This window comes from Erinaceus europaeus, chromosome 13, assembly GCF_950295315.1.
Source record: "Erinaceus europaeus chromosome 13, mEriEur2.1, whole genome shotgun sequence".
NCBI classification, from domain to species: domain Eukaryota; kingdom Metazoa; phylum Chordata; class Mammalia; order Eulipotyphla; family Erinaceidae; genus Erinaceus; species Erinaceus europaeus.
Window position 1 is genome coordinate 72,680,897 of NC_080174.1, and position 24,334 is coordinate 72,705,230.

Below are 24,334 nucleotides of genomic sequence, written 5' to 3' on the forward strand. Positions count from 1 at the left end.
GCTCTTCTGAGTTTTCACATTTCATAGTCTTAGGACTGACTCTGTTTTTTTTTTTCATTTTTTAAAAGTTATTTTATTAATGATTACATAATTGTTTACAAGATCATAAGATTATAAGGGTATAGTTCCACACCACATCACCACATGGAAAACAGTGTTACATGTGTCTCTCTGCCTCTCCCCCACTTGGTCTATCTCTCCTCTCTCAATTTCTCTGTGTCACAGTTTCTCTGTGACAGAAAGAAAGGAAGGAAAGAAGGAAAGAAGGAAGGGAAAATGGCCGCCAGCAGTGGTGGATTCATCATGTAGGCACTGAGCCGCAGACTGGGAGGCGTTACACACATGGTGCCTGGAGCAAGGTGCCTTAGGGTTTGAGTCCTCTCCTCCCCCTCTGGCTCCTGCTAGGACTGACTTTATTTTAACTGAGTTTTTCTATACAGAAAAACTCAGTTAAAATAAAGGATTTTTAAAATTATTATCAAGTCTGCCGGATAAGAGGTCCACACAGTTCCCAACCACCAGAGGTCTGCATCCCATCCCCTCCATTGGAAGCTTTCCTATTCTTTATCTCCCTGGGTATATGGACCCAGGATCATTATGGGGTGCAGAAGGTGGATGGTCTGTCTGGCTTCTGTGATCGCTTCTCCACTGGACATGGGCATTGGCAGGTCAATTCAGGATTTTTATGTGTTCTGAGAAACAGTGATACAAACGAGGGCAGGATTAGAACTAGCGAGACCTGGAGTAAAACTCTGACTCCCAGAACATTCTGGTTATATACTAGTTACATAGTGTAGTACACCTGACAAATCCTTTAATGTTTTGTGGGGTCAGGTCGTGGCACACCTGGATTACACACATTACAATCACAAGGACCCAGGTTCAAGTCCCCAGTCCCCACCTGCAGGGGGAAAACTTAACTAGCAGTTAACAGTGCTGCGTTTTCTGTCTCTATCTCCCTCTACCCCCATCCCTTTCCCTCACAATTTCTCTCTGTCTATATCCAAAATAAATAAAGTTTTTTTTTTAAATACATTGGCGTGGGAGTCGGGGAGTAGCGCAGCAGGTTAAGTGCACATGGCGCAAAGTGCAAGACCATCTTAAGGATCTCGGTTCAAGCCCCCAGCTCCCCACCTGCAGGGGGGAGGGGGATCACTTCATAAGCAGTGAAACAGGTCTGCAGGTGTTTGCCTTTCACTACCCCTCTCTGTCTCCCCTCCTCTCTCGATTTCTCTCTGTCCTATTCAACATCAATGGCAACATAAACAAGGGCAACAGAATGGGGAAAATGGCCTCCAGGAGCAGTGGATTCATAGTGCAGGCACTGAGCCCCAGCAATAACCCTGGAGGCAAAAAAAAAAAAAAAAGAATATATATATATATATATATATATATATATATATATGCAGACTTAATAATGTTCTTTGTTTTTGTATTTGGCTAGAGCATTACTCAGCTCTGCCTTTTGATGGTGCTAAGGATTGAACCTGGGATTAATGGTGTTTTCTTTGTTTGTTTTTAAAGATTTTATTTATTTATTCATGAGACAGGTAGGAGAAGAGAGAAAGAACCAGACATCACTTTGTACATGTGCTGCCAGGGATCAAACTCAGAACCTCATGCTTGAGAGTCTAGTGCTTTATCCACCGTGCCACCTCCTGGACCACAGATTAATGTGCTTTTTAATCTGTAGAATAAGGATTATAACTTCTACTACCTCAGGTTACTAGAAAAATTAAGTGAGTCATTTGTACAAAGGAATAGCACAGCACCTGCTAGTTAGAAATCACTCAATGAATGTCGGTTTATTCGCATTTAAAATCATTTTGCTTCCCACTGAAGCATAATTTCTGGGTTGGATGCTGCTATGGGTTGTCACTGGCAAAAGAACCAACCGTTCATTGAAAAGACTTCTCCATTTTTTTCAACACTTGTTATCTTTTGTAATAAGGCATAGAGTCAATTCACTGATCACATACCTTATTCTTCATAACTAATAGTTTAGACAGTATTAGTGGCTTGGGGTACACATCTTAGAAAGGAGATTTTTGCACATTAACAGTAATGCTAATCATCATCATTATCAAATAATCTTTTTTATTTTTCTTGCCACCATGGTTAGAGGTTTCCTGCCTGTACAGTGTCTCTACCATTCCCAATGACCAGACTTTTTTTTTTTTTTATTTTCTCCCTTCCCTCCCCTCCCCTCCCCTCCCCTCCCCTCCCCTCCCCTCCCCTCCCCTCCCCTTCCTCTCTTTCTCTCTCTCTCTCTCACTCTTCTTCCTTTCTTTCTTTTGTTGGATGTAGAGGAAAATAAAGGGGGGAAGCTGCCACACTATTCCACCTGTAAGTGGGTACTGTATGTGTTCCATCAAGTGTGCCACCACCAGGCCCCCAAACAATCAGAATTCTGGAAAAATATGACATCCACATTTTTTCTATTCTCAGAGTGTCATAAACTTTATTAAACATCGTTTATTTTTAATACTTATTAATTCCCTTTTTTGTTGCCTTTGTTTTATCATTGTAATTACTGTTGTTGTTATTGACGTCATTGTTATTGGACAGGACAGAGAGAAATGGAGAGAGGAGAGGAAGACAGAGAGGGGGAGAGAAAGATAGACACCTGCAGACCTGCCTCACCGCCTGTGAAGCGACTCCCCTGCAGGTGGGGAGCCGGGATCCTTAGTACGGTCCTTATGCTTTGCGCCACCTGTGCTTAACCCACTGCGCTACTGCCTAACTCCCTTTATTAAACATTTTTTAAAAATTTAATATTACTAATAAAAAAAAAAAGAAGTATCATTTAAATGCTTGATCTGTTACTGTATCCCCAGAAAAATACATGTTAACCTTTCTGTCTCGATTATGCATCCACAAAAGAAGAGTAAATGATAGACTTGTAACATGTTATGTATTTTTTCATAAGTAAAGCTTGGGTTTTTCAATCCAAGCTTATGATAGGAAATGAGAAAATTACAGCCCCTGATCTCAGTCTCTGGCACCACATATCCAGAGAGATGCTCTGGTTCTTTCTTTTTCATAAATAAATCTCTCTCTCTTTTTAGGTATATACATCTATGTATATATATTTTTTAATTTTAGTGAGAAAGATAACAAAAAGAAAGACAGACAGAGGCCAGAGCACTGCTCAGCTCTGGTTTATGATAGTACAGGGATTAAACCTGGAACTTTGGATCCTAAGGCATGAAAGTCTTTCTTGCATAATCATTATGCTAAAATCTTTATTTTTTTCCCCTCCAGGATTATCACTGGGGCTCAGTGCCACCACTACAAATCCACTGCTCCTGGCAGCCATTTGTTTCCACTTTATTGAATGGGACAGAGAGAAATTGAGAGAGAGGAGGGGGCAATAGAGAGGGAGAGAGAGACGCCTACAAAAGACACCTTGCGAACTCTTGGGAAGGTTCCCCGTATCGCTTTGTACAATGTTCTCTTAACCAGGTGCGCAACTGCCTGCTCCCCCTTCCATAAATCTTTTTTTAAGAAAGAAAAGAAAAATTAGAAAAGTATAGAAAGGAAAAATAGGGGGCTGGCCAGTGGCATACCTGGTTGAGTGCTCACATTACCATGTGCAGGGACCCGGTGCAGGGGGAACATTTCATAACCAGTAAAGCAGGTCTGTAGGTCTCTCTCTCTCTTTTTTCCTCCAGGGTTATCATCGTGGCTTATTGCACTATGAATCCACTACTCCTAGTGGCCATTGTTTCCGTTTTATTGATAGGACAGAGAGAAATCTGTACAGGAGAGAAAGACAAGTGGACCTTTTCATGGGGGGAACTGGTTCTCGAACCTGGATTCTTTTGCGGATCCCTCCCACTATGTGCACTTAACCCTGTGTGACACCGCCTGGCCCCCTAGGTGTCTCTTTCTCTCTCCTTTAATCTACCCCCTCCCTCTTAATTATTTCTCAGTTGCATCAAATAAAATAAAAAGAGGTTCTTTAAAAAGGGGGAAATGGCCGCCAGGAATGGAGGATACATAGTGCCAGCACCAAACCCCAGTGCTAACCCTGGGTGTGGGTGGTCCTGGGCTCTCTGCCTCCCTGGCTGCGGGTGGTGGAGACAGGGGCGGCCTCTGGAGGGCCAGGGAAAGGAACCTGCAGACGGGGGTGAGTGCGCAAAGATAGGCTCGAACCTCCGGGAGTGCGTCGGGGAGCAAACTCGTTTTATTGTTGCAAGCAAGGGCATTTATATATTTATGTTGGGGGGGACGGGTGTAGTAGACCAATCACATTTAGTTTTAGCAATCATTCCATATATGGTAAGTAAAGGTCTCGGTGGCGGTAAGACAGGGTATGAGGAACAAGGATGTTTGTCAGAAAACTGAAATCAACAACCGTTAGCAGTCAGGGTATTCTTGTCCTGGTTAATCTCGAGGGGCCCTTTTTAGTGGACAGTGGTCATGACCCATTCGGTTACCCATCGGCCAAGGTGAGGCACACCTAGGGGTACCCGGGGTTCACCCTCCTCAAGGCCTCAGGGTCCCCTAGGGGTCGTTCCCACACCTGGGAACTATAAAAAATAATAATAAACAAATAAATAAATGGAAAGAAAGGAAGGAAGGCATCACCACTGAGCATTCCACCCAGACATAATTTTGCTAACATTTTGGTACATTTCCTTTTAGATATATTATTATAGTTTTTGTTTTATTTTTTAAAATTTTTAAGTTTAGGGAGTTGGGCGGTACGGCAGCAGGTGCACGTAGCGCCAAGCACAAGGACTGACTTAAGGATTCCGGTTAGAGCCCCGACTCCCCATCTGCAGGGGAGTTGCTCCACAGGCGGTGAAGCAGGTCTGCAGGTGTCTGTCTTTCTTTCCTCCTCTCTGTCTTCCCCTCCTCTCTCCATTTCTCTCTGTCCTATCCAACAACGACATCTATAACAACAATTACTACAACAACAATAGAAAAAAGGGCAACAAAAGGGGAAATAAATATGTTGGTATGTTTCTAATTCTACTTCTAAAAACCCCTTCTGTTTCATTAGTTTAATCCCCCCTGCTTAACATTATTCTATTTACATAACCACTTCATTCTATTTACATAACCGCTGTTAACAAGCACCACCCTCCCTCCAGGGCATTGGTGGTTCAGTGGTAGAATTCTTGCCTGCTCCGCCCCCTCTCCTTGTCATACCCTGATTTTCACCAGTCACTTTTCTCTCCACCCTCTCTGCGTAGCATCCTGTTCCCACCTTACTGGGCTAGTATATTTATAAGGACAAGATTGTTTGTAGTTTTAGTTTAGCTTAGCTTGGTATAGATTGCGCTGCATACTGCATGAATAAAGAGATACTGCATACAGCTCAACCATGAGTCCCTGGTCATCTGTTACCCGCCTGTGAAGCCAGCCCGGCAAAAACAACATAAATAAATATAAAAAATTAAAAAATTCTTTATTAAAAAATTATAAGTTTAAATGAGTGCTAGGCAATTTAGGATTATCTCAGATTTGTTGAGAACCAGTTATATACCAAATATTCCATAAGATATTTTATTAATTATTTAAATAACATTAACGTTGGCATAATTATTTACATTTGTCTCTTAAATCTTGATCAATATTAGTATTTTGTATATCCTTTTCCATGTATTTTTATGCTTATACTTTTTAATGTTCATTTGATAATTTAGTGAATTGGTATGCTATAAATTAAACTTTTTTTTTCTCACCAGAGTACTGCTCTGCTCTGGCTTATGATGATGCAGGGGATTGAACCTGGGACTTGGGAGCCTGAGGCATGAAAGACTTTTCATCACCCTTATGCTATGCATCCAATTAAACTTTTCTTTTTTTTTTTTTACTTTTTTTTTTTTTTACATCCAGGGTTATTGCAGGGGTTCAGTGCCTGCACCACAAATCCACTACTCCTGGAGGCTATTTCCCCCCCCCTTTTTTGCCCTGATTGTTTTATCATTGTTGTGGTTATTATTGTTGTTGTTGTTGATATCATTGTTGTTGGATAAGACAAAGAGAAATCTAGAGAAGGGGAGAGCAGACCTGCTTCACCACTTATGAAGTGACCCCCCTGCAGGTGGGGAGCTGGGGGCTCGAATTGGAATCCTTGATGGGCTACCACCCCACCCCTTAAACTTCTTAAAGGAAGTTTTCATACAAATTTTAAACCCTTGGCGGGGATAAAGTATATGATGGTTCTAAGTCTTCTTTTCCAGAGCATCAATCAGCCAACAGGACATTGCTATTTGATATTTTAAATAAAATTTATTTTTAAATCAGCCAAAATGGCTGCAGGAATATAGAGTGTGGGTATGTAATACGTAGTTAATGTAGTGGTAAATACCAGTTCCCTGTGGTATCTTTTTAAGTAAATGATAATAACGAAGCTATGCTAGTAAGGATTAATGAGCAGTTTGCCTGCTATAGTAAACTCCATAATAATTATCCTTTTAGTTTATCCATTAATTATCCTTTAAATGGCACATCAAGTGGTAAGCACTCAAGTGTTACAAAGCAAAGTTAAAAAAGTGATACATTTGTTAGTGCTTTCCAACATAATTGGAAAAAATATCAGATTAAGCATAGTTGAGTGGTTTTGTTCCCAAAGAGTAAATTTAAAAAATTAAAAGTATGCGTTTTACTGTCTTCCTTTGGCAAAAAGAAAATCAATCTGTTTCCCTTGCATAAACAGCTTTGGTAGTATTTTTTATCAGTTTGGCACGATGACAGGGCATATAAATACAAATACATAAAGTTAACTCTCAGCACCTATCCTCTGAAACATTGTGATATCAGGGCAAATCAGTGACCCATCTCATTCAGTATCCGGCCTGCAACAATAGCCAATGTTGAATGCATTCAGATCCGACATCAGATCTCCATATATGTGCTTGATCAGGCAGTAGTGAACCCTTCAGCAAGTTACTGACCCTGTGACTTAAAAAGCCTTTACAATTTGAACCTAGCATGTGCGTGTGTGTTTGTTTTGCTTTGCAAATCTGCTTACAAAAAAAGGATGTTTCCATGTTTTTCGTTTAGCTCATCTCCTTTACGAACAGAAGCCGCCAACGAGGAATCAACACAGCTGAGAGGCACATCTCTTTATTACTCTCCAGATCTTGCTTTCCACATCCATGGATTGTTTCCTTGTTCTTGGAGTAATGGAATAGATGAATACAAACTCCATTGTTGAGACCCAGGCTCCAGCCCCCTTTACTTTCTCCCTTTCCAATCTTCTTTGTTCTTCTGTGTCTCTTAGATCTTTCCTCACATGAACATCCCCCTTGGTGTCATTCTCTTACTTCCTCTTCCTCATTATCCACTCTCCTTCCTACCTCATGGTCTGTGATCATTTTCCTATTATTTCATTAAAAAAAAAATGAACCTGATTCTCAAGGTGAACCTGTATCGTTAAGTTATGAAACACTGGATGGTTGGCCCAGTTGGTTGTCAGATGGTGCTAATGAGATCCAGGTCAGGGGTACATCCCCACATGGGACTGTTAGTTTTTTCTGTGTTTAATGGCCTCAGACTGCACCTCTGGCTTTGACCAGCTCTCTCATAGATGTATTCAAGTGGGCATAAAGCAGTGTGGGTAGACATGTACAAATCCAGTCTTGCTACTGGAGCACTCACACAAAGTTTGCTTCCATCAGACATTCAGTTCAACAGATGTTTATTGCTAAGGAAAAAAAAATAGTCATTCATAATGAGTTGTAGTCTGTGTCCAAAGACAACTTACTATCTCTTGGGTGGGAGCCTATAAATGATTATTCAGATAGGTGATTGGATGAAATCTGTCTGAAATAGTGGTACTAGAAAGTGACGTGGACACATAAAGGAAAGTACAGTGACATATTATTAGAGAATCAGGGATAGTTTTCCTGGAAGAAGTGGCGACTCAACTGCCTTCTCTAAGGGATAGGATTTTGTTAACTGGAAAAATGCTTGTGTAGTTGAATGGTTGTTATGCTGTTGACAGATTGTTTTGAAAGCAAAAAAGGCGGAAGATAAACAAGAATAAGATGGCATTCATTTAACGATTTTTGATGTGCATCTACTATGTACCAGCACCTATACTAGGCATGGAGTAAATCCAACAACATGGTCACAGTGCCAAAAGGGTTCCCATGTTCTGAGGGAGACAGGCAAATCCATTGCAATCTAATATGAGAAGTTCTGTCCTCCAGGTAAACACATGAAGAAGACCTTGTTTGAAAGAGTCTGCAGATGTGGCAGTCTCTGGTTACGTCATCTTGATGGATTATGATATTGTTTTACACTGAGTCTAGAATCCTTGATGAAAGACAGTTCTAGGTGGTCATGTGTTTTCTATCTTCTCCCAGCTTATAACTAATTCATCCAAGACTAGACAACTAAACAGCACACACTAAACTCACAGGCACGGATAGATAAGGAAGGCAAGTCAGATTCTCTTTTTAAGAAATGTGAATTAGGAAATGCTAAGAAAACAGTGGGAGTATTAAAACTGAAGGAGCATTGGGGGAGTTCTGAGGAAGCCAGAGCTGAGGATAGAGATGTGCAGACTAGGAGGAGAGAAGAATACTACAGTGAGAATTGGTGGTGAGTGAGTCAAATAGAGAGCAATACCTAGCAGGTACCAAGAGATACAAAAACTGTAGTCTCTAAACAAATCCCTAATCCCTAGATTTCTTACAATGTTGTCATTCCTGTTTCCATTGATGCCGACAGACCTCACAGCAAAACCCCTTTTTCTCAAGGTCTCAGTTGAGACACTGCCTTCTCACCCAGGAGGGCTTATGTAAGAACACCAGGTTAGGACCTGCTGGCAAAGACTCAGAAACTTGGGGTGGGGGTGGAGTGGATTAGCCCAAGGCAGTTAGCTATCTATAAGACAGGTTTTCTTCAGTTTGTGCAGTGAACTGGTTCTACTTGATGTTGTTTGATGAGTCATTTTCCATGATTTACACTTTAACATCACAAAGGTTTTTTTTTCTTCATTCTCACCTGGACTTGGTCTCACAGTGGTATGTGTGAGGATTGTTAAATGCTCGATAGTGGTCCCATCACATCACTGGCACAGCCAGTACTTGCTGTCCCACTGTGTGTGCTGTGACTGTCTGGAGGGCAAGGGTCAAGTTTCTCCTGATCTATGTTTTCAACTCCCAGATCAGGTCAGATTCAATAGCAATATGTAGACTGAGTGAAATATGTACTAGAGGGAGTTGGGCAGTAGCGCAGTGGGTTAAGCTCACGTGGCACGAAGCAACAACTGGCTTAAGGATCCCAGTTTGAGTCCCCAGCTCCCCACCTGCAGGGGAGTCGCTTCACAAGTGGTGAAGCAGGTCTGCAGGTGTCTATCCTTCTCCCTCTCTGTTTTCCCTTCTTCTCTCCATTTCTCTCTGTCCTGTCCAACAACAACGACATCAATAATACCTACAACAATAAAAACAACAAGGGCAACAAAAGGGAATACATTTTAAAAATCTTCAAAAATATAAAGAAAGATGGGGAGTCGGGTGGTAGCGTAGCTGGTTAGGCACACGTGGCACAAAGCGCAACGACTGGCATAAGGATCCTGGTTCGAGCCCCCACTCCCTGCCAGCAGGGAGTCGCTTCACAGGCAGTGAAGCAGGTCTGCAGGTATCTGTCTTTCTCTCCCCCTCTCTGTCATCCCCTCCTCTCTCCACTTCTTTCTGTCCTATCTAACAATGACGACATCAATAGCAACAACAATGATAACAACAATAAAAAAGGGCAACAAAAGGGAAAAATAAATACAAAAATATATATATATGTACTAGTAGCCAGGTATATGGACTCTCACGAGTTTTGTTTTTGTTTGTTCATTTTTTAAGACAGAGAAATTGAGATGGAAGTAGGGGATAGGTAAAAAGAAGGGGGCCAGGCGGTAGCACACCAGGTTAAACGCATATAGTACAAAGCACAAGGATCCGTGCAAGGATCCCGGTTCGAGCTCCCAATTCCCCACCTGCAGGAGGGTCACTTCATGAGCAGTGAAGCAGGTCTGCAGGTGTCTGTCTTTCTCTCCCCCTCTTTGTCTCCCCCTCCTCTCTCCATGTCTCTCTGTCCTATCCAATAAAAAATGGGAAAAGTAGCCACCAGGAGCAGTGGATTTGTAGTGCTGGCGCCAAGCCCCAGCAGTAATCCTAGTTGGGGACAAAAAGGGAGGGGGGAGGGAGAAGAACAAGATACACCTGTAGCTCTGCTTCACCAATCATGAACTCCCCCTGCTGTGGGTGGGGGCTGGGGGAGGCTTGAACCCAGGTCCTTCAGCATGGTGGCATATGTTCTCAACCAGGTGCACCGTCACCTGCCCTGCTCTCAAGTGTCCACGAAAATACACTACACTCTAATGTCATGTTTGTGCCTTATTTTGTGCACAGACCTTTCTTCCCCTAACGACAGTCCCCCACAACAAATAAATTAACTGAATCTCTCTTAACAGTCAGTGACTAACCATCCTCATACTGGGGTGACAAGTGAGGAGCTTGTTTGCAAATATTGCTGGACAAACACTAAGATGCCAGCCAGCCAGCCAGCCCTCTAGCCTCTTAAATTTGTTTTCTAACAAGGCCGCCTTAGGCCAAGGGGTAGTTCAGTGCCCACTCAGGAGGTGTTACAATCTCTCTCTACCTCCCCCCCCCCATTACTTTTATTTACTAGAGAGAGAAAGAACCAGATCGTTACTCTGGCACATTGCAATGCTGAGGGTTGAACTCAGGTTCTCATGACTGAGAGTCTAACACCTTATCTACTGCTCCACCTCCCAGACCATCCTGTTTCTTTTTATTCCTCAGTCTCTAAACATCAAGTATTCTGTTGCATGCTTAGTCCTTTTTCTTTCAGGTATGTTTTCTATTTAATTTGGCCTGCCTATGTCTTGTTAGGATTATTTTATCAAACGTCAGAGAGTCCTTTTTCTTTTTAATTTTATTTATTAATGGGAAAGATAGGAGGAGAGAGAGAGAAAGAACCAGATATCACTCTGGTTCATGTGCTGCTGGGGATTGAACTCAGGACCTCATGCTTGAGAGACCACTACTTTATCCTCTGCACCACCTCCCAGACCATGACAGTCCTTTTCTATTTGGGCCACCTTCCTGTCTTTTTTTTTTGTTTTATATTTATTTATTTATTCCCTTTTGTTGCCCTTGTTTTATTGTTGTGGTTATTGTTGTTGTTATTGATGTTGTTGTTGGATAGGACAGAGAGAAATGGAGAGAGGAGAAGAAGACAGAGAGGGGGAGAGAAAGACAGACACCTGCAGACCTGCTTCACCACTTGTGAAGTGACTCCCCTGCAGGTGGGGAGCCGGAGGCTCGAACAGGGATCCTTTTGCTGGTCCTTGTGCCACCTGCGCTTAACCCGTTGTGCTACTGCCCGACTCCCTTTCCTGTCTTTTTAAAGGGGTAGTATATACACCACAAGAGTATACAGGATAATTTATTATAAAGCAAGCACCCACTTCACCTGACCAGATCTCACTCACTCTCCAGGTTTGCCCTTCCTCAGCTGAGTCTCCTTGCTCTGACCCTGTGCCCCAGCACCTATTCCTATCCTTGTTTCTAGCACTCAGTACACTTAGAATCTGTCACTAACCTGTCTCCTATTGTACATGCTCTCAAGGAATCAAGAACTGTGTCCGCTCTTTCATTGCTTTTTCCACAGACCCAGAGCCTGGTAGAGAGTAAGTGCTGGGTGAGTTTAGGGTTAGGGAGGGAAGAAACGCAGGAAGAGAAGGAAGTGAGAAAAAAGAGAAACGTGTTTCTTAATTTCGGGGAACTCACTACTGGGGAAGAAAAGCAGGAATGGGGGAGGGAGAGATGAGGGAGAGGGAGGAGGAGAGAAGTATCATACTACATTTTGAGGACTAAGGGAAGCTCAGACATGGCCACCCAAAGAAAATCTTTAGTCCTTTGAGCTAGGAGTTTGTATGTTTTTGTGATTTGGGTTTTAGGTAAGTTTTTTTTTTTTCTTTCCTCCAGGGTTATCACTGGGGCTCATTGCCTGAACTACAAATGCACTGCTCCTGTGGCCGTTTTTCCCTCCCCATTTTATTGGATAGGACAAAGAGAGGTTGAGAGGGGATGGCAAGGTAGAGAGGGAGAGAGAAAGACAGACACCTGCAGACCTGCTTTACCATTTGCAAAGTGACCTCTCTGCAGGTGGGGAGCCAGAAGCTCAAGCCAGGATTCTTGCGAAGATCCTTACACTTAGTACTATGTACACCACTGCCCACCCCCCTGGTTTTAGATAGGTTTTGACACACAAATAGGAATGTGTTTCCTGGGTAAAGCAGCCAGTTAGGAAGATGTATAGAGGTGCGTAAAAGCAGTTTAGTGTGTTCAAGCTGAGCCATGGTCTGGATGAGGGAGGTGAACTGTGCCATATGGGCAAGAAAAGGAGGTTGTAAGGGGTCCCTCACCAACCACCTAACCTGGCCTGGGTCCAGACTTTGTGGACAAAATCCCAGACCTGTCCTGCTTTGATTAAGTCTGTGGCTTCAGGAGGGCTTGGACCTAAGCCAAACCACCTAAGCCAAATCACTGTAGGTTCCGTCTAAACCTGCTTTGTTTAGCTGACTCCACAACAGTCTCTCCAAACCCAGTTGGTCTCAAGATGTTCAGGGGGTAGTTAGTATTAAAGAACTTGAACTTTGGAAGTGGAGACTCCAGGTCAAAAGTCCCAGCTCTTCCTTCTAGTAGTTGTAAAACCCTGAACCTTTATTGTTGAACCTGCTTTCACATCTATAAAATGAGATCATGGGTGTTGTGAGAATTAAATGTTAAAAAAAAAAAAAGGAGGAGGAGATTAGGAGGAGAGAGAGAGAGGAAGGAAGGAAGGAAGGAAGGAAGGAAGGAAGGAAGGAGACAGAACATTTATAAACTGAACATATATTTGAGCCCAGGCCCAGTATTTCTCATGCTATAAGGGGTTAAAAGGCAGTTTTAAAAACAAAAACTATGAACTGCTACACTGATTTATTATCCTTAGTCTTCGTTTCCTGGTTAGTCAAGTCCAAGCCCCAGTGCCGGTCGCTTAGTTCAGGCCAGTTTCCTGTTATAATGGCAAATATTACCACCCGGCAGGGGTTGTGAATGAGGTCCCTGTCACAAAGCACATGGCCTTGTTCCTTAATTGCCAGGGTGGAATTAATTTGCTCTTCCTGTTTCTCTTGTGACAGGAAGTAGACGTCCTTGAATTTCAGTTGATTAATGGAGGCCCCTGAGCAGAGTGCTACAGCCTTCTCTTGCTTTTAATCCTTATGCAATGCAGTAAGGCTTTAATTTGATAATTTTGCTTTTTTTTTTTTTTTTTAGATGGATCACCTACTGGTTGAAAATATTGAGCAGGAAACGTTTCATCTCTGCTCCCGCCTCATTAATGGGCCGTACCGGCGGACGGTGAGGGCCCTGGTCTTCACATTAAAGCACCAAGCAGAAATCCGGGCTCAGGTGAAGAACGGCTCACTGCCGGTCGGCACGTTTGTACAAACCCACAGAAAGTGACCCGAGGATGGTTCCAACCCAGGGCTGGGCAGATAGGAAAAGGGGGTCTCTCCCTGCAATTCAAAGACTCTTTTGAGTTTGGTGGAGGGCTGCTGCTGGCTGTGCTGGAGTCTCCCATGGTGTCATGCTTCACATGGAGGATACAGGAGGAACCCATCTGGAGAGGCTTCATTAGCTCTGGGGCCGGCCTAACGGACGTGTGCTGGCTGTCACTAGGAAGCGCCTCTCCATTGCTGTCACCCAATGCAGTGAAAGGGTGGCGAATTTCACTGTGAGTGTGCCAAGGACACCTCTAAGCCTCCCCCACATCAGGCAGATGAAGTTACTACTTTATTTCACCACCCTGCAGGTAGCTGAAACTCAATTACCACAGCCGTTCACTCGGTTCCATCCCCCTGAGTTTAGATGGCTCCCGTGCCTCTCAGAACTCCCCGGTCTGTTCTCTTTGCTCTACCCCAGGGGTGAGCCCGCCAGAGCCAGCCACTACCCCCTTCTTTCCAGAAATCACTTATCTGAACACTTCAGCTCTCCCTGGAAGACCTTCTGCCTTGGTCTCTTGAGCCCTCCTGCTGGGGTTTCTAATGAGGAACTGGCCTGAAGCATCCCCAAGCCTTGAGGTTTATTTGAATGTCTGGATTTTAGAGCTGAGTAGGAGATACATAATGAAATTTCTCTCAAAATGAACTACTGTAGTAGGGAAGAAATGCACACACAGATAGATGTATTTTTTAAAAGGTATACCTGTGTGGGGGTCTGCTTAACAATTATGTAGATGGGACTTTATTTTAAAGTAAAAATAAACTGGGAGTTTCTGCCCCAAAAGCAAAAGTTGTGGCTTGTTTGTTGCACATGTTTTGGGCAAGTGTTTGTTGGTGAAATTAAAGATATTTGGGCCAACATCTAAGGGAAATAGCAAGATCGGTGCAAAGTTTTTCATATTTGGAGAACAGAACATGTTTATAATCTAAAAAGAATCAGTCAATAAAAAGGGAGAGAATGGAGGCCGGGCAGTAGCACAGCAGGTTAAGAGCACATGGCGCAAAGTGCTCTGACCTGCGTAAGGATCCCAGTTGGAGCCCCAGGCTCCCCACCTGCAGAAGACTCACCTCACAAGTTGTGAAGCAGGTCTGCAGATGTATCTATTTCTCTTCCCCTCTCTGTCTTCCCCTCATCTCTCAATTTCTCTCTGTCCTATCCAACAACAACAGCAATAACAACAACAACAATAATAACAACAATAAACAACAAGGGGCAGCAAAAGGGAAAAAAATGGCCTCCAGGAGCAGTGGATTCGTAGTGCAGGCACCAAGCCCCAGCAATAACCCTAGAGGCAAATAAATAGGGAGAGATTTAGAACCTATCAAAAGATGATATGGGGGTGTTGGGCATTACGCCAGCTCCCCCCCCCCTGCATTGCTTGTTGCTATGGTCTAGTTACATAATCACTGTTTTGTCTCAGACCCGCCCTGCCTGCAGGGCATTGGTTAGAATCTTCCAAACAGCTAGAGACCCGCCCTGCCTGCAGGGCACTAGTTTAATCCCCACTGGTTCTTCTTCTTCTAGCATTGCCCTTCTTCCGTAGCCAGTCAACAGCGTCAGGTTGAGCCTGATGTAAAGTTTCGAGACCTCCTTTGAATCTGGAGAGGTGGCAGTCGTTGACTATGTGGGTCATAGTCTGTCTGTAGCCGCAGGGGCAGTTCGGGTCGTCTCTGGCTCCCCAGCGATGGAACATAGTGGTGCACCGGCCATGGCCTGTTCGATAGCGATTGAGGAGGGCCCAATCATAACGTGCTAGGTCAAAGCCGGGTTGACACCTGCAGGGGTCTGTGATGAGACCCCTGTCTCATCAGGTCTGTCAGGTGTTTGTTCTTGACCTCAGCTGACTGCCAACTCTGTTTCCAAGAGTCTGGAACAGAGAAGTTCAGTGTAGGCGTAGGGGACCAGATTGGGTGACGAGACGTCAAGCGTTGGGCAGGGTGGGCGAAGATATCCGCGTATATTGGCAGGTCCGGTCGAGTGTAGACGTGGGAAATGAACTTAGATGATGCCGCATCCCGACGAATATCTGGCGGGGCTATATTGCTAAGAACTGGCAGCCATGGAACCAGGGTGGAACGGATGGTTCCAGAAATTATCCTCATGGAGGAATCGACCAAGTGGACATGGGGGCTACGGAACCATACTGGGCACAGTATTCTGCAGTGGAATAGCATAATGCCAGAGATGATGATCATAGTGTGGAAGCGCTCGCACCCCATGAGGAGCTGGCCAGTCTTGCAATGATGTTATTCCTTGCGCCCACCTTTGCTGCAATTTTTATGAGATGTTCATGAGATGACAGAGTGCGATCGAGAGTTAACGCCAAGATAGACTGGCTGGGCTTCATGCCGGATTCTCGTATCGCCAAGCTGCACATTAAGCTCATGCGAGGCCGAGGCATGGTGTAGATGGAAAACAGATGATACCGTTTTTGCAGTGCTAGGGATTAGTCGCCACTTTTTACAGTAATCAGATATCAGACATGTCTTTCGTGAGTGTTTCCTCAAGGATGTCGAACTTGGATGCCTGAGTTGCACAGCAGATGTCATCGGCGTAGATGAACTTCCTTGAAGAAGTTTCTGGGAGGTCATTGATGTAAATATTGAATAGCATAGGAGCCAGAACAGAGCCCTGGGGGAGGCCACTTGAGACAAGTCTCCATCTGCTAGACTTGTCACCCAGATGTACCCGGAATCTTCTGTTTTGGAGAAGAAACAATATGGAGGCAGGCATCTTGAGAGCTTGACTAGGAGACCACGGTGCCAGACCGTGTCATAGGCTGCTGTGAGATCAACAAAGACAGCACCCGTCTTTAAATTCTTCTGGAATCCATTTTCAATGTAAGTTGAGAGGGCCAGGGCTTGTTCACAGGTAGATCTTCCTGGGCGGAAACCAGCCTGGGAGGGTGATAGGAATTTCTCCCTAAGAGGAGAAATGCGTGACAGAAGCAGCCTCTCGAGGAGTTTGTAACACACGGAGAGGAGAGAAATTGGTCTATAGCTGGCGGCCAGTGTTGGGTCTTTCTTTGGTTTCAAAACTGCTATAATCTTCGCGCGACGCCAAACTTTGGGCATAGACTCAGATTCCAAGATGTGGGACAGGAATGAAGCGAGCCACTTCTTTGCCACAGTACCCAGGTTAAGAATGAGTTCTGGGGTGATGTTATCATAGCCAGCAGCTGTTCCCGGTTTAACCCTCTTCAAACCGTCTTCCAGTTCAGACAGTGTAAAGGGAGAGAGTTTTGGAGATGGACAAGATAACCGGAAGTGGGATGACCACTCATGGGAAATTTCTCTTTTCCAGACAGGGTTGATCTTAGCACGTCCAACTTGAGTTAGGTGACTGGCCACTGAGTTTGGAGATACGGGAGGATGGGAGACGGAAGGGGGTTGGCTACCGGCACCCAGTCTGTGAAGAAGCTTCCAGGCCTTCCTACTTGAGTGGGTGTCTTGCAATGATGTTATTCCTCGCGCCCACCTTTGCTGCAGTTTGTCTCAGACCCGCCCTGCCTGCAGGGCATTGGTTAGAATCTTCCAAACAGCTGGAGACCCGCCCTACCTGCAGGGCACTAGTTTAATCCCCACTGGTTAGATGGAAGTTTGCTATCTTCGTGCTCTTTTTTCCGCTCCACCCCCTCTCCTAGCCATTTCCTTTTCCAACCTGCCACTTCCACTTCAGAAGATATAAAGGCATCTTTCTCTGATCAATAAAAGCTCAGCCACGAGAGTTCCTGGTTCCTCTCCCACCTCGCTGAGTAAGCAGCAGCCTAGGGTGGCTCTGGTTGAGTTCTCTCCAACCCAGAGAGCACGTGCCCGGGAAGAAACACCCTCAGGCTAGCCCAGCATGTGGGGGGGGGGGCAGGGGTAGATAGCATAATGGTTATGCAAGGTCATTCTTATTCCTGAGGCTCCAAGGTCCTAGGTTCAATCCCCTGCACCACCATTAGCCAGAGCTGAGCAGTGCTCTGATAAAAAATAAAATAAAATAAAATAAAAGGTATGGGGCTAGGTGGTGGTGCAGACCCTTAGAGTACACATGTTACATGGACCCAGGTTCGAGCCCCCAGTACCCAGCTGCAGAGGGAAGCATCATGAGCAGTGCTACAGGTATCTCTGTCTCTTCCCCTGCCCCACCCATCTTTCTCCCTATGTCAAAAATAAACAAAAATGGCCACCAGGAGCTATGGCATTGTGTAGGCACTCAAGCCTAGGAATAACACATGTGGCAAAAAAAAAAAAAAGTTGGGGGTGGAGGCTGGCTTAAAAACTAGGGCAGGGGGTGGGTGGTGGCACACTGGGTTAAGGGCACGCATTACCATGCAGAAGGACCCAGGTTCAAGGCCTCAGTACCCACCTGCAGAGGAAATTTTCACAAGCAGTAAAGTGGTGCTGCAGATGTTTCTCTGTCTCTATCCAAAATGAATAAACAAAAAAAAAGAATGATTTTTTTTTTTATTAAATTTTAACCAGAGCACTGCTCAACTCTGGCTTATGGTGGTGGTGCAGGGGATTGAACCTGGGACTTTGGTGCCTCAGGCACGAGAGTTTGTTTGCATAACCATTATGCTATGTACCCCCACCCATGAAATATTTTTTTAAGTGCAGAAGGGAAGATGCTGGGAAAGTCTGATGGTAGCACAGCAGGTTAAGTGCAAGTGGTGCAAAGCACAAGGACAAGAGTAAGAATCCTGGTTCGAGCCTCCGGCTCCCCACCTGCAGGAAAGTCGCTTCACAAGCAGTGAAGCAGGTCTGCAGGTGTCTATCTTTCTCTCTCCCTCTCTGTCTTCCCCATCTCTCTCCATTTCTCACTGTCTTATCCAACAATGATGACAACAATAATAACCACAACAATAAAAAAACGAGGGCAACAAAAGGAAATAAATAAATATTTTTTAAAAAGAAAGGAAGATGCTATCAATCTATCCTCTAAGTGCTAGCTTTCCTAATATAAATTGTTAGCACTTATATTGAACTTTTTTTTTTTTGCTTCCAGGGTTATTGCTGGGGCTCAGTGTCTACACTACGAATCCACTGCTCCTGGAGGCTATTTTTTCCCTTTTGTTGCCCTTTTTCCATTGATTATTGTTGCTTTTATTGTTGTTGTTGTTGTTGGATAGGACAGAGAGAAATTGAGAGAGGAGGGGAAGACAGGGAGAGAAAGATAGACACCTGCAGACCTTCCTTACTGCTTGTGAGGTGATCCCTTCCCCTGTAGGTGAGGAGCTGGGGACTCGGATCCCTGTGCTGGTCCTTGCACTTTGCACAATGTGTGCTTAACCCTGTGCACTACTGCCTAGCCCCCCTGAACTTTTTTTTTTAATTAGTGATTTAATAATTTTTTTACAAAAGCATAAGATGACAGGTTTAATTTCATATCCACACATGGGTTGTGTAAAACAAACTTGAAATCATCATCACATACACCTTACTTTGGCTTCCAAACCTCTCCACAACTGAACCCAGTCTAGTTTTCTGGTGACAGCTCTCATATTATCACTCATTCCACACTCTAGTTGCAACACATAAACTCACTAACACTACTGGACTCTTAGGAGCTTTAAGATTTTTTTTCCAAACATGGGCTCCATACTCCAACTGGAATCTGCTGAAAATGACGTGCTTCCTGTCTTGAGTTCCCGAGGTCATTTCCACTCCCTGTTTGTAGCATATTAATTTCATTGGGGCAGAAGGTGATCTATTTCAGAACATTTCTTTATTATTATTATTATTATTTATTTTCCCTTTTTTTTGTCCTTGTTGTAGTTATTGTTGTTAGTGATTTCGTCGTTGTTAGATAGGACAGAGAGAAATGGAGAGAGGAGGGGAAGACAGAGAGGGGGAGAGAAAGACAGATACCTGCCGACCTGCTTCACTGCCTGTGAAGTGACTCCCCTGTAGGTGGGGAGCCGGGGCTCGAACTGGGATCATTGAAGACCAGGAAGCTAGCAGGAGCATCTCTCCCCAGTCACTCCACCTCAACCCAGGTTTGTATCAGCTAGTTTCACTAATACTTCTAGTGTAAACAAATACCATTAAAAATAATTCACAGACAATAGCATAGAAGTATTGTATAAGATTTTTGACAGATTACTATTAGTCACTTAAAAAAAAACAACTGGGATTAATGGTTTACAGCAAATACTGTTTTTGGTCCATGTGTAAAATTTCTCAGTGTTCTGCAAAACACTCTCACCGCCCAGCCTAGGCCCTCGTATACCATCATGTACCAGGACCTGAAAGCCGTCGCCCTCCACACACCCCACCAAGAGTCCTTTACTTTGGTGCAATACACCAAACCCAATCCAAGTTCTATGTATATAGAAATACTTTGTATTTCCCCTTTCTGCTCTTACTTCTCACCTTCTGTCCATGAGTGAGATCATCTCATATTCATCCTTCTCTTTTTAGCTTATCTCACTTAACATGGTTCCTTCAATCTCCATCTAAGATGAGGTGAAGAAGGTGAATTTACCATTTTTTATGGCTGAGTAGTATTCCATTGTGTATATATACCACAACTTGCTCAGCCACTCATCTGTTGTTGGACACCTGGATTGCTTCCAGGTTTTGGCTGTTACAAATTGTGCTGCTAAGAACATATGTGTACACAGATCTTTTTGGATGGGCGTTTGATTCCTTAGGATATATCCCCAGGAGAGGAATTGCAGATCATAAGGTAGGTCCATTTCTAGCCTTCTGAGAGTTCTCCAGACTGCTCTCCACATAGGCTGGACCAATTGACATTCCCATCAGCAGTGCAGGAGGGTTCCTTTGACCCCACACCCTCTCCAGCATTTGTTGCTGCTACTTTTTCTGATGTATAGCATTCTCACAAGAGTGATATATTGGACTTTACATCTTCTTTTAATCCAGCTTAATCCTCTCATCTATTATATTAGCAGATATTGTTTAGAGTCATTCATTGATTCAACTACAATTACTAAGTACTCAGTGGGGCTCTGCGGATACATAGCAGTAGTCTCCTCAGAACACTGAGTACACGTAGAATCTATGGGTCTCGTTCAGTTTCCCAGCGCCAGTAACACTTGAGAACCAGAATGATTAATTGAGCACTTACCGTGCTCCAAGCATTGCTGTAGATATTAAAAATAATAGTAATGAAATACCCAATAAAGGGTGAAGAAAGGGAAGCCCAGCATGGTTTACTCATTGACTGAGAAGTCACAAAGATACTAAATCAGGCATGACATGCACTTATGTAGGTCTGCTTGACTGGACTCAGGTTCCTGATAGATTTCAGCTGCTCTCAGGGTTCTAAGCATCATGTGAACCCACTTGTGGCCCCTGGGTTCTACATAGTATCTTTCTTGTAGATGTCCCATTCTCAGGTGTGCCACACCTTCTCATAGTCGACAGTACTAGCCACTAGGGTGCGCCAGCTAGGACCTAGGGGCTCAGCGTCTGCCCTCCCTCTTCTCCCCTCATCCAGTCAAGTCCTGATAATTTTACTTCTCACATATATTTAGGATCTCAGCTGCTCCTCTGATACCACTTAGGAGTTTATCCTGTCTTGTCCACCTAGATTCCTTGACTTCCTGCCTGCCCCTTTCTACCATAGAAACCAGGTGATATATCTGGGAGTCCCACAACATCAGTCTCTCTTTGAGAATTTTCACTTGTTTTCTCTCCCCAATGTGCTTTAGTTAGTTAGTGGTGTTTTTTTTTTATTTATTTATTGGAGGATTAATGGTTTACAGTCAACAGTAAAATACAATAGTTTGTACATGCATAACATTTCCCAGTTTTCCACATAACAATTCAACCCCCACTAGGTCCTCTTCTGATCACGTTCCAGGAGTTGAACACCCCCCCCCCCAGAGTCTTTTACTTTGGTGAAATATATCAACTGTTTGTTTTTATTTTGTTTACTTATATATTAGATAGAGACAGAGCAAAATTGAGAGGGATGGGGAAGATAGAGGAGAGAAACAGAAGGACACCTGCTTCACTTAACCACTCGAAAAACTTCCCTCCTAGTGGGGACTAGGGGCTTGAACCCTGGTCCTTATACACTAATATATGTGCTCAACCATGTGTGCCACCACCTAGCCTTTCTTTCCCTGGAATGCTACCTAACTTCCTCTTCTGCCCTTCTGATATTACCCTGTATGCTGTTCTGTACTTATTCACCTGTTCTACAGTTATGCTTTGAATTTTTTTTCCCCTCCAGTATTATCGCTGAGGCTTGGTGCCAGCACTATGAATCCACTGCTCCTGGAGGCCATTTTACTGGATAGGACAGAGAGAAATTGAGAACGGAGGGGGAGAGAGAAAGAAAGACAGACACCTGCAGACCTGCTTCACTACTCCTGCAGGTGGGGAGTGGGGACTCAAACCTGGATCCTTGTGCAGGTCCTTGTGCTTTGTACTGTGTGCCTGTAACCAGGTGTAACCACCGCCTGGCCCCCGCTTTGGATCCTTTCTCTCCACTAGACTGTAACCTTCTGAAGTCAGAAATTCTGTTTTACTCATCTGGGTGTCTTCAGAGCCTAGAACAGTAGCTGTAGTATAATATGGGTTGTCAGAAAAGTCATGCCGAATACTTTTTTAAATATTTATTTATTTATTCCCTTTTGTAGCCCCTGCTGTTTTATTGTTGTAGTCATTATTGTTGTTGTTATTGATGACGTTGTTGTTGGATAGAACAGAGAGAAGTGGAGAGAGGAGGGGAAGACAGAGAGGGGGAGAGAAAGACACCTGCAGACTCCCATTGGAGGTGGGGAGCTGGGGACTCGAACCGGGATCCTTACACCGGTCCTTGCGCTTCAAGCCACCTGTGCTCAACCTGCTGTGCTACCGCTGGACTCTCATCATGCCATGTTTTTCTGTGCAAAGTTGCATCACAGCACTTCTGACAGCACAACAGTGCTGAAAAATATTTGTAGAACTAATAGGTTTCCTTGTTTTTAGAGTTTGTTACCCACAGAGTAACCAGAATGAATCTTTTAAAAATCTAAAGCCAATTACCTGTTGTCTGCTCAAAATCTTGGAATGAGGGGATAGCATCATTACTACTGCAACAGACTTTATGCCCAAGGCACTGGAGGTATCAAATTCAATCCCCAGTACCACTGTTATAAGCTACAGCTGAGAAGTGCTCTCACTAAAAGATAAACTAGGCCTTTCAAGAATGACTTCAACCATACTAGGTGCGAAATCTCAAGCCCTTATCATGTCTTACATGGCCCAGTATTACCTCACTCCTGATAGCCTCTCTGACCTTTTTTTTTTTTTTTTTTTTACATTCTCCCTTTCTTTCTCATGTATAAACTTCACTGTTATAAATACACAAACCAGGGAGACACCTACCTTGGACCTTGCATTTCTTCTTCCCCTGATTATAATGTTCTTTCTTTTCTTTCTTCTTTTTAAAGATTGATTTATTTATTAATGAGAAATATAGGATGAGAGAGAGAGAGAGAACCAGACATCACTCTGGTACATGTGCTGCCAGGGGATTGAACTTGGGACCTCATAATTGAGAATCCAAAGCTTTATCCATTACGCCACCTCCTAGACCACACAGTGCTCTTTCCATAAACGCCTGCATGTTCTTGTTCTCCTCAACAACAGAGGTCTGTCTCCATTTGTCATGTTGGAAAGACTTTCATTGACAACCATAAATAAAATAGCACTCCCGGGAGCCAGACAGTAGTGGACTGGGTTAAGTGCACATAGCATGAAGCACAAGGACCCGTGCAAGAATCCTGGTTCGAGCCCCCGGCTCCCTACCTGCATAGGGGTTGCTTCACAAGTGGTAAAGCAGGTCTGCAGGTGTCTCTCTTTCTCTCTCTACCCCTCTATATTCCCCTCTCAATTCCTCTCTGTCCTGTCCAAATAAATAAATAAATAAATAATGGCCATAGGAACAGTGGATTCGTAGTGCAGGCACTGAGTCCCAGCGACAACCTTGGAGACAAAACAAACAAACAATGTATATATAAAAACCATTTCCTGCTTAGAATCAGTGTAAACTTTCCTTCTAGGGGCTGGGTAGTGGCACACCTGGTTGAGTGCACATGTTACAATGCACAAAGACCTGAGTTCAAGTCCCCAGTCCCCACCTGAATGGGGAAAAGTTTCACAAGTGGCAAAGCAGGTCTGCAGGTGTCTCTCTGTCTCTCTTCTTCTCTATCTGCCCCTTCCCTCTCAATATCTGGCTGTCTCTATCAAGTAAAGATAATGAAAAAAATTAAATAAATTTGTAAAAAAAAAAAATAAACTTACCTTCTGCAGATATTCAAGGCACTTCACATTTGCCTTCCTCATCGCCAGACCTGTCCTTATATGTGCCCTCCCCTTCTAGCTATATCGCCTTCCAGAGAGCTCACCTTTCTGGGAATTTTCATACTCTCTCTCTGTTAGGTATACTAGGTGTACTCAAGCACCCAATTAACTTTTTCTGTCCTTTCAGACTGTATATAGAGGCAGTGGCTAGGGTATTGTACTTTTGAGCCCCAATAGCACATGATGTGTGCCAGAGGGAGGCTCTGGTTTATCAGATTAGCGTCGCTGGAGAGAGAGGAGACCAGGAACTTGTGGCTTAGCGGGAATGCAATATGCCCTCGTTTATTGATCAGATACATTGCCCTTTATGCATCTCTTCACCACAAGTGGCAAGGGGAAAGGAAATGACTAGGAGAGGGGGCGGAGCAAAAAAAGAGCGCAAACAGAACATAGCAAGCTCCCATCTAACCAGTGGGGATTAAACCAATACCCTGCAGGCAAAGCGCGAAAGTAGCAAGCTTCCATCTGACCAGTGGGGATTAAACCAATATT

General features: G+C 44.0%; 1 protein-coding gene and 1 long non-coding RNA gene across 4 annotated transcripts in view; one reads left to right on the top strand and one right to left on the bottom strand.

Annotated features, from left to right (window-relative positions):
• TCEANC2 (transcription elongation factor A N-terminal and central domain containing 2) overlaps positions 1 to 14,324 on the top strand; it is a 70,633-nt gene extending 56,309 nt beyond the window's left edge. For 2 of the 3 annotated variants that reach the window (XM_060206233.1, XM_060206234.1), the window contains exon 5: positions 13,308 to 14,324. In XM_060206233.1, the coding sequence (XP_060062216.1) occupies positions 13,308 to 13,496 (189 nt within the window). In that variant the 3' untranslated portion in view covers positions 13,497 to 14,324. Of the gene's footprint in view, positions 1 to 7,020; positions 7,384 to 13,307 lie in introns of those variants that run through there. The other variant, XM_060206235.1, reaches the window with a different exon arrangement.
• The window catches only part of LOC132542923 (uncharacterized), a 226,127-nt gene that overhangs the window by 111,056 nt on the left and 90,737 nt on the right, over positions 1 to 24,334 (bottom strand). The window lies entirely within an intron of this gene.